The sequence below is a fragment of the Myotis brandtii genome, unplaced genomic scaffold, assembly GCF_000412655.1.
Source record: "Myotis brandtii unplaced genomic scaffold, ASM41265v1 scaffold111, whole genome shotgun sequence".
NCBI classification, from domain to species: Eukaryota; Metazoa; Chordata; class Mammalia; order Chiroptera; family Vespertilionidae; genus Myotis; species Myotis brandtii.
Window position 1 is genome coordinate 5,049,587 of NW_005353789.1, and position 11,165 is coordinate 5,060,751.

At 39.7% G+C, this 11,165-nt stretch overlaps 1 protein-coding gene across 1 annotated transcript in view; it reads right to left on the reverse strand.

The window, feature by feature from the left end:
• Nucleotides 1-11,165, reverse strand: part of FRAS1 (Fraser extracellular matrix complex subunit 1) — a 466,232-nt gene that overhangs the window by 453,948 nt on the left and 1,119 nt on the right. Inside the window, exon 2 of the mRNA XM_014544766.1 lies at nt 5,037-5,068. Within this exon, the coding sequence (XP_014400252.1) occupies nt 5,037-5,068 (32 nt within the window). The remainder of the gene's footprint in view (nt 1-5,036; nt 5,069-11,165) is intronic.

The following is an 11,165-nucleotide window of genomic DNA, read 5'->3' on the forward strand; positions in this document are numbered from 1 at the left end:
TTGGGAATGTGTGAGTGTGTGTGTGTGTGTGTGTGTGTGTGTGTGTGTGTGTGTGTGAGAGTGTGTGTGAGATCATACATATTTTTAAGATGAAGTGACCCCCTATGTTTCTGCATGGTATGTGAATTTCATGCACACTAGCGCAGTTGAGCCTCAGCGAAGTGAAAAAGGGGTTAGCCAGGGACAGCTGGCCTTTGCAGGTCAGGACAGAGACTGGCAGAGACAACTGCATGACAGGTGCAGCAGGGAGGGGGTGGGCACACAGGACTGAAGGTAAAATAAGCTAGTTGTGTTCAGAGACAACAAGCAGGCTGGCTTGGCAGTGAGAAACAGTGTGCTCAGTGAAATGGCGTCAGAGCCAGAACGGAGTTTGAACCCTCTTTTCCTCCGGCACTGGCGAGCTGTGTCATTTTGGGTTAAGTGTTTCAGACTTCCTGAGCCTCCGTTTCCTTATCTGTAAAGTGAAGACAAAATCTATCTCCTGAGACTGTGGAGAGTCTGAAGTGCATAGTGCATGCTTAATCACTATCCCTGACTCTGCTCCTTATTCTTGGTTGGTAAAGAGGAATGTGCCAGGGTGGTTTCCTCCGGCACTGGCGAGCTGTGTCATTTTGGGTGTTTCAGACTTCCTGAGCCTCCGTTTCCTTATCTGTAAAGTAAAGACAAAATCTATCTCCTGAGACTGTGGAGAGTATGAAGTGCATAGTGCATGCTTAATAACTATCCCTGACTCTTCTTATTCTTGGTTGGTAAAGAGGAATGTGCCAGGGTGGAAAAGCACATGCGAGGTGCTGCATGTGGGCGTCCTCCTCATTATCTTCTTACTCTACAAAAACACTCTAGGAAAGGCCTTATGTATCCTCATTTCAGAGAGGAGGTGAAAGAGATTCGGGAAGGTCATGTAGCTTGCTCAAGGTCACTGAGCTGGTCTTTAGCAGAGGAGGAAGAACTGAAACAAGGGCCATGAATGTTCCACTATACATAGCAGCTTTCTAGGCGACTGAAAAGGTATCAGTGGAAGGAAGCCGCACAAGACAGGTTGCGAGCTGGCAACCAGCAGCCGGTGCCTAGATCAGTGTCCTGATTTGCCTGATGTATTTTATGGAATTCTTCCAGGTAAAGCTGATGCCTTGCCATTTTCACAGACCTACTCTCCATTCTGGTTACTCACCTGAGAAATGAATGAAGCTAAAAAAAAATTCACATTCTTGCCACCCTTTCATCACCTGTAAGATAGAAAGTTTGGACTACATGCTCTCTGTAGTCATTCCTAGCTCTAAAATGCACGTGGGAGAAATTACAAGGCTTGGAACAAGGACACATCACCATCCTCAGAGCCAGCTCCCAACTGTGAAGCCTCTCACAGTAGAAATCCTCTCACTCACCAAGATGTTTAACCAGAGAATCCTAAAATAGTATATAAATGCTCTATTCTTTATTTTAATTCAAAAATGTAAATGTGCCTTCACTCCATTTCATTGACATATGCCTTTCTTCAAGACCAGGTCATGTGGAGAGAGAGCAGCAATGAATTATGCAGACAATTAACTATCTCCAAAATGCATCATCTCCATTTCCAGTGTGAAGTTCCTTAAAATGGAAAAAAAAAAACTTAAAATGGTTGCAAATAAATCCGAATGCAGAGTCTCTCTGGGTTTTTTTGTTTTCCCCCAATCTTTTGCTGTTGTTTCTCTCACACTTAATTTGACAGAAAACTTTTAGTGACTCACCTCTATGGAGTCTTTTTAAAGTATTCAATATAGTTTCCCTAGAAACAAGAATGCTATTTCTTTTCACATTCACATTTCAGCAGTTTAACTAAACTGTAAGTCAGATTTTGTCATTCTAGACAAGCTCCTCTGATGACTCACTCACCCACTTACTGAAATGACATGTACTCTGCCCACCTCTCTAACTTCATCTCCTGCCATCCTCCCTCTTGGTCATGTGCTCCAGTCACTCTGACCTTTACACACTTCTTCAAATGGACAAGCATACTGCATATTTGCTGTTCTCCCATTCTCTGTAATTCTCTTCCCTTGGATAGCTAGGGAGCTGGGTAGGTCTTTGTTCAAATGTCACCTTCTTAGCGAGGACTTTCCTATCACCCTATTTCAAGTAGCCATCCTTGCCCCGATTCAGCCTTTTCTACCCTATATTGTTTTTCTCCATAGCACTTGTCTGGCATAGTATATATATTTTACTCATTAGAATTTGAGCTTCATGAGGGCAAGGATTTCGTTTGTTTGTTCACTGACGCATTCTTAATGCCTAGAATAGCAGGTACAGTTGTTACTCAATAAATGTTTGTTTAATAATAAACTTCAATACACTAACAAAAATGAGAATAATTTACAGGGAGTCAACAGTAGAGTAGATAAAGCCAAGAATCAAATCAGTGAGTTAGAATATAAGGAAGCAAAAAATGTCCAATCAGAACAGAAAAAAAAAGTGAGGATAGTGTAAGGAGCGTCTAGAACAACTTTAAGAGTACCAACATTTGCATCATGGGGGTGCCGGAAGAAGAGAAAGCAAGAAATTGAAAGCCCATCTGAAAAAATAATGACAAAAACTTCCCTAATTTGGTGACAAGTCCAGGAAGCACAGAGAGTCCCAAGTAAGATAAGTCCAAAGAGATCTACACCAAGGCACATCATAATTAAAATGCCAAAGGTTAAAGACAAAGAGAGGATCTTAAAAGCAGCAAGAGAAAAGCAGTTAGTTACCAATAAGGGAGTTCCCATAAGACTGCCAGCTGATTTCTCAACAGAAACTTTGCAAGCCAGAAGGGATTGGCAAGAAATATTCAAAGTGATGAAAAGCAAGGACCTGTAACCAAGATTACTCTACCCAGCAAAGCTATCATTTAGAATCGAAGAACAGATAAAGAGCTTCCCAGACAAGAAAAAGCTAAAGGCATTCACCACCACACCAGTATTATATGAAATGCTAAAGGGTATTCTTTAAGAAGAAGAAAAAGATAAAAAATATGAACAATAAAATGGCAATACATATCTAGCAACAATTGAATCTAAAAAAACAAAATAAACCAACAAGCAGAACAGAAACAGACTCATAGATACAGAGAACATTTTGAAAGTTGTCAGATGGAAGTGGGATTGAGAGAATGGGTGAAAAATGTGAAGGGATTAAGAAGTACAAATGGGTTGTTACAGAACAGTCATGGGGATGCGAAGTACAGCATCTATGTAATATCTAATCACTGGAGTTTACACCTGAAATTAATCTAATATGGTATATCAACTATAATTTAAAAATTAAAAATGATTAAAAAATAACTTTTGTGATTGCAGTAAGTGTATTGCCTTTCTGACTGAATTGCATAACTACAATAATAAGTACATCCGGCTTGAGGAGGTTTAGGAACAAACATAGCAGAGTCTTGGTAAACCAAGAAGCCAAGTGGAAGGGTCAAGCTTGTGCTGATGCACTAGAGCACAGACTACTAGACCTGGGCAGCCATGAACCTTGGGATCAGCCAGGGCATAAAACAGAGGGGAGCAAGATCATCTGTTAAATACAAATGGACTAGACAGCCTCTACTTTAACTTGATCAAATTGACCTCTCCAAGTACTTGATGCTTTCATATTCAAATGCACAGTAACACACAACAACGTCAAATATACAAGACAGTCTAGCCACTTTTCTTCAGATAAAAGCAGAACGACAGAAAAAAGATGGGTTGTTTTTAATAGTCAATTACCTTTAGCAAATTTCTTAATCTTTCATCCTTGGTTCTTTATTAAAAAGGGGGAAAGTGTAAACTAATGCATGGCTTGCATTGGTCTATTGTAAGTATCAGGTGGATCAATAGCTATGAAAATATATTGAAAAATTATGACACACTCTATACAATAAGCAATTTTCTTTGTATTAACATGGATAACTGACTTGTCTATAATAGCTACTATAGCTCCCCAAAACTGATGATGTACTTTAAAGCACATTGATTTTAAAATGAGTCCTAAAATGTATTAAAGAACAAACAGAAGGAAAAGTAGGTTTTTAAGGGTATGAAATGAGAAAGACAGGAAAATGGCTTTCTCCTGATTCTTTAATACAGAAATATAAGGAAGAAAAAAAATCCCATAAATCTCCAGTTACTATATTACATAAAGTTCAGATTCAAGAATATTACTGTAAACACCCATAATTATCTAGACTCCTAGATATTTCAGAAATTTCTCATCTATTTCAACACCACAAGGATAATCCAAGATGACTTATTAATATCACACATGTCAACAGCAAGTTGTGATGGAAATGAGCAAACCCGTTCCAACCATTTCAGTTCTGTTTTTATTACAGCATTTATTAAACCAGAATAAAAAAGTGGTGAAGAATGACTTGTCACACCATTTATTAGAGTTGATGGAGCATAGACAGTTTTTTCAATAAGACTTTAACACACTGTTATGCACCATAGTACATTATTAATGAAAAGAAATGCATGAGACTTGCCTCAGCTTTTCCCCCAAGTCATCCTGACTTTAAATTCAAAATCAATTCTACTCTACATGGCAAAGTTTCAGCAATAAAATGTTAATTTGTTGTTTGTTGTTTACCAAATCTTACATTTATAATTCAAAGCAACAGTCAAGGATCCTCCACATTGCACTCAATTTAATAATCATACCTTTTTTTGGAGGGGGTTCAAGAGAAGAGGCAAATGCAACAGGAAGATAAACAAATTGTGCCCTGGTGCATATCTGACAAGAGAACGGGATCTAATTTTCTCTCTGATTGAAAAAACACAAACGACAGCCACGGAATGCAAATTGTGCAGCGTGTTTGTACTTCGCCTCCAATACCCGAGTATCCGAATGGAACTAACTCACTCTGAAAAAGGTATTAGGTAATTGAGTATGATTGTGCCAGGATGAGGGATAATCCTCAAACTGAGAAGGAAAATAAACATATTTCAGATTGACAGGGTCACCTCACTCACTCAATAACCTCAGTCAAGCATTTTACATTCAAAAGAAATAAACCAAAAATATTAAGAATGACCTACCGCCAACAAGGAACCCTGATAGACACAAGCACCTGTGGAGAAAAACAAAATAAGAATTAAAAGGGATGCACAGCAAGCCAACTGGCACTGCCCCGGCAGACTTACGGGAATATTGCGTCTATATGTATCATAATCAGCAAAGTGCACTTCCCAAAATCTTAAAAACTTGAACATCCTGCCCCTGGGGGAATAACCTCATACACCAAAATAAGATTTCTTGTATATACATGAGAAAAAGCATCATTAATATTTAGTATCTGAGTTTTAAAATAAATGCATTTATAATGACATGCTATAATTACAGTGTCTATTGTCATTTGTGATAAATCAGCAAAGCCTCCATAATCCAGTCCCAATTGACTTATCCAGGCTTCTCTGCCACTCTTTGCTAACACAAGTTCTCCAGTCCAACTCAAGAGGCCAACTTAGGACCCTGTGATAAAGCTTTCATATTTCAACGCCTTTACTCATCTGTGTTATCTGCAGGAGATGCATTTGGTCTACTCAAGCTCAATGAACGTGATCCCATCTCCTTCATGAAGCTTTCCAGGCCATAGGATTATGCCCTTTCTCGTTTGAGCTCATAGCACTTTGTGCCTACATCAACGGTTTGTAAATTCATTCTTGTGTACTTCCTTGTGACAGCCTTGCTAAGGGTGTGGAAGTGTTGTATCTCCCCCCACAGATTTGCTTCTGTTAGAAAAGAAGACTGAATTTTATTGGGACAGCCTATTTATTCTGAATAACTAGTGTATCATAAAATAAATCTTTTCTAAATTTTATATTTGAAAGCAATGTGAAATTACAACATTAATTAACAAAAACATACACACATTCCCAACCAATTTTTGATCAGCACAATAGGTGTTGATTTAACCTAGAAACATGTGGGTAGTATGCTAACAGCTACTCTCTCAGAAACTGAGGCTGCAAAGAGATTGCACTAGCAGAAGCACAGCTTGACACCATGCCACACTTGGTGTCCAAAGAGAAAAGGAAACATTTTAATTTTACCACAGTGTTTGGCCTCCAACAGATCATTCAAAAATATTAACCAGGAAAAGATTGGCCTATCTTACCCACTAATAATAGAATTAAGAACAAGCTTCAAAAAAAAAATGAGATGGCTATTTACACTTAGCGTTTGAATCAAAGATCTCTATGGAAAAGAAAAAAACAAAAAAACAACAAAAAGATCTCTGTGGGTGAATTTACTGAAATAACTTTTGTGCCCTTGACATTCAAATAAGAATAACTCGAGATAAAAAAAACCTTGAGTCCAACTTACTTATTTTTCTTTAAGAAACCCTGTTCCTAAGACTTAGTATTTCAGTCTATGGTATGTCATTAAAAAGGATATATATTCATGTGTGACATATATATACACACAGAGTGGGGCAAAAGTAGGTTTGCAGTTGTTCGTATGAAAAATAATACAATAATCAATAAGTAATAATACAAGAATAAACTCTGTTTTGCATACTCACAACTGTAAATCTACTTTTGCCCCACCCGATATATAAAATAATCATATATAGCTCAAATAAATATATATCAAGACAATTCCATTTCCAAATTAAATGGATATATTTAATTACTTCTGATGTTTAAAAATAAACATAAAGATCCTCACTTAGGCACAATTTAACAAAATTTAACCCTTAGAATAAACAACAACATTTAACCATTAGAATGAGACTATCCTCAAATAATTTCATTGCCCTCCTCCATAGCATTACTTTACAAAAGCCAGTATCTTTTCAAAGCTCCAAAAGAAATCAAGTATCTGAAGAAGTATCCAAGTACCCACATCAAAGTCCACTTCTGGAAGTTTTAGGTGGCTGCTATAAACTCACCATAACTTAAAAAAATAAAGCAGCATTGAGTGTGTGCCACCACATACACATTTGGTTAAGCCAAACACCTGCTAGAGACTCAAGTCAAAAATGGTGTGTATGTGCTGGTAAATTCCAACACCAGGAAAAGGAAATAATTCAGTGTGGGTCGCTCCATGATGTCCAATTCCAAAAAAATAAGCTTTGCCCTCTGAGGGCTTTCCTAAACCAGAACAGCTTTACCCGGAAGGCAGCTGCACAAATGAGTCTCCATTAACACAGCTTCCAAAACCTCATTTCTACTCTCTAGAGAAAATAAAGCATTCCAGTGATGCCCAGTCCTATCAAACATTTATCACCACCCATGGCCAGATGCAGTCCTCCAAGCAAGCATATTTCTCCCACACTAGCACATGCTTCACACCCAGCGGCAGATGAAGTTGGGAGGCTTGCTGGCGTTGGCTGCTGGGGGCAGCTTCGGGTTCTGACCTAGCGCACAGGCCTTTTCCATCATCGATCAACTCGTATAATATGGAAAACAAAATTACTCCACTCATCACTTTCTTTCTTAAGGAGTACTGGAAAGACTGCAGCTCTATCTGAGGTTTACAGTTATGACTTTATTTGAACTTTAAAGGAAACTCCTCAAGGTGACTTCTGACAGATGGTGTTCTAGAAGGAGAAACAGACCTTCTTCAAGGGAAAACAAGAGAAATCAGACAGCAGGAGCTGGAGTTCTCTGACCAAGAACTTCGCCAGTTTCGGGGCATCGAGTACAGCTGAGACGCTAGCTGATTTAACTTCTAACACCCTGTGAGAAAGTGCATCAGGTTTTGCTGGGTGAAGTGATCATATGCACCAAGAAGGCAGCTGAGCTCCTGAGGCCTTCCTGCCAGGTGGTTGGCTCCTTTCTTGCAAGTTACATAGGCAAAAGGTTACTTCATATCATTTAAATAAGGAAATGTCTGCCCTTTTGCACATTATAATGTGCTCCTCTATAGAATCTAAAGTGTACAGATAAAATCTGAGGTATAATTTGCACCAGTATTATTCACTATAGAAACTGAACTTGGTAAACTAAGTAAATTAGAGAAGTCAAATACAAACAAACGTCGGACCCATTAGTTCAAAGATCAGATATGACCATAAGATATGAAGAGATTTGGAGAGCATGGTATCACAAAAAATATGACTCCTTAGAATCAAGCAGCCACAAGTTGCCATTTAAATGTTCGAGCTTTATGTTGTGTTACAATTCCACAGATGGAAGAGTTAAAGCAGATCCATTTTCTGGACTGACAGGACTATCCACATCCTGTTTCTTGTCCATCAGGATTCAGATCAATTAATAAAGTAGTTAAAATGAAAATGAGCCAACTGTTCTTGAACTATTCTAAGATTTGGCACAGGGCTCTAACTTTGCCAGTGCAAGTCCCCTCCCCTCTCCTGGAAGCTTCATGATTACTTGTGCCTGAGCAACACTGAGTTATACTGCCACTCAAGTCCACAACAGTGAGTGCAGATGGCTGAGCCCTCACTAAATAAGGTACATGCGGTGCATAACACCTAGAATCCAATCCCCAGAAAGGAAATGTAATATGATGCAATCAAGACCCTATGGCAATTCAACACCTCTCTATTTCCACTAGCAGGTGGCTGCCAAAGCCAAAAGATGCAAAGTTGCAATTATTCAATATTGAGAAACCCACCAAGGACCAATGTTCACATACTCCTACTGCTACTTTATGGAATTGATGATTTCTGGATATTTAAATTCCTAAGGGCATGTTTATTATTTTATGTTTTGCCGGGAACCAATTCCAGCATGTCATAATTTCAAGAGTTTCATCAAAAGGTTGATGAGACTTGGGGACTCAACAGGGTTGAGTCATACATGTCGTCACCTCTTGGGAATGGCTAAAGGCATTTCCCCAAACCTGAATAGGAAACTGATTGTGGCTGCCAGACAGCTAAAGGACATCTTAATCTACATGTTATTGCCTCCTACTGGCCAAACACCTGAACAGCCGTAGGCTAATTCCCCCATTCTGACAATGCTTCTGTACCCTTTGAAGCCTTACCCTTTGAAGTGTATTTCCCCCACCTTGACTTAGGACAAATTGTGTTAACAAAAGCAAGGGTCCTAGACAAGGAGGGAGTCTTCAGTTCCTTTAGCTGAAGGTCCTCTGACCCCCAATGCCTTTCAAAATTATATCTCGTCTCCAGACTCTTTATTAGTCTCTGGATTCCTATGTCATCTACGCACAGCCTTCTCCAGATTCCTGAACCCTTCTTGATGCTGGGACAAGAACCCCGGCAATGTTTATATCCCCCTAACAGAAATAACCTCACACATAAGTTCTCAATAAAGATTTTCAGAATTGAAAAAAAAAAGAAGAAGAAGAAGAGAGGCTATTTTTCCCAGCCAATGTCTTCTCTTCCTTAATACTGAGTTTTAAGCATTGAATCTTACACAGAAGAAACTCTCCAGCCAAGAGTAGAAGCAAATATGCTGGTACAGCCTTGAATAAAACACACTATCAACTGATCCTTCTCACTGCATTCTGTTAATGACATTTAAGGGAACGCCTGGAAGATTGTGGGATTGGTGGAAGTCACATGGGGCGTGATGGACACAGGCTAGAATTCAGTTCTCTTAACTGCCAATTAAGTAGTCTTTTCCTATCCCCAAGTCAACATGTTCTATCCTGTAAGTTGACAGGACTTTCCCATCAATACAACTCAAGATGCACTTCTCCAGAAAATTCCATGGCAGAACTTGTCAGATTCAAAAAGCAGCCATGTTTGCTAGAAGTGTCGCCGTAACATCTTAATTTTATATAGTTCTCAAACCATAGTAGTTTGTCAAATGGCAATATAAGACAGTGTAAATTATCTGTGCCAATAATTCATTTTTCTCTTAATAATTAAAATAAAATTCAGATTGAGAAAGTTACAACTGACCACAGAATAAGACAGCAAATATTGATTTTCCCCCCTATGCTGGATGATTAGCAAAAGTATTTTAGAACTATCACTTGTCCAACTCTGCATTTGGTAAATGACATAACCACAACCCAAAGAAGTTAGGTGATTCATTCAAAGTCATAGGGCAGTTTATTGGGGAAGCCAGTCCATCTTAGTTCAAAAAATGTGATTTGGCAATACTTGTTCATCTAACCAATATTTTTAAGCACTTACTGTATAGTAGGAGCTGAGTTGGAGATATAAGAATAACTAGGGCCCTTGGCTCAGTGGATAGAGTGTCAGCCTGCGGACTGAAGGGTCCCAGTTTCGACTCCAGCCAAGGGCACATGCCTGGGCTGCGGGCTCGATCCCCAGTAGGGGGTGTGCAGGAGGCAGTCGATCAATGATTCTCTCTCATCATTGATGTTTCTATCTCTCTCTCCTTCTCCCTTCCTCTCTGAAATCAATAAAGAAATATTTAAGAAAAAAAAAAGAATAACTAGGACCCATCCTAAGCCCTCAGTTAAGTGAGGGAGATGGAAACCAGGCCTTTATCAATACCTAGAGGCCTGATGCACAAAATTTATACACTGGGGGCGGGAGGGGGGGGTAGGGGGTCCCTGCCTGCTCCCTCTGGCTGTCGGGGACCCCTCAGGGGATATCTGCCTGCCAGCTTTGGAAGAATAGCCCCCTTGCGCCCTGCACTCCTCCTCCCTCTTCTAAAGTTTCTTAAACTTTGCCCAATATATCAACCAGTCTTCCAAAGAGTGAACCCTGCAGGCTCTTAATAATAATGGCTTTTGTAATTCAAAAGATTTGGTTTTGTAAAACTGACTCATTCCAACTGCCCCCTGGTGAGCTATCTGGGAAAGATAGCACGATTTTCTACGCTGCTGGGATATGATTCTGAATAAGAAACTGCCACCACCAAATGAAAACGTAATTTTTCTAAGTCTCGAGTTGCGGTTTGGGTGGCCTGGATCGATTCTCCCATCTGGTTTTTATTATCATAATTAAGCCCTATAAGTGTTATTTTTTAAAGTGTGCACATACACCCGCACATATGTAATACAGACATGTTTCTACAGGTTTGCCCTGTTTGAAGGAAGGCTGCACAGGCCTCAGACGTGCTTTCCGCGGGGAAAGAGCGCATTGGACATACTTCCCGGGAGGGTGCGGGCAGGCAGTACCTTTCTCCACGGGAAAGTCCTCACCGCTCTGCATGGACTTCCAAGGCTATGCCACTTTGTCCCGGGAAACTAGCGAGGAAAAGGCAACTGCCCAAGGCAGGGCTTTGTCCTCCCCGGGGCCAGCCCCCTTCCCCGGC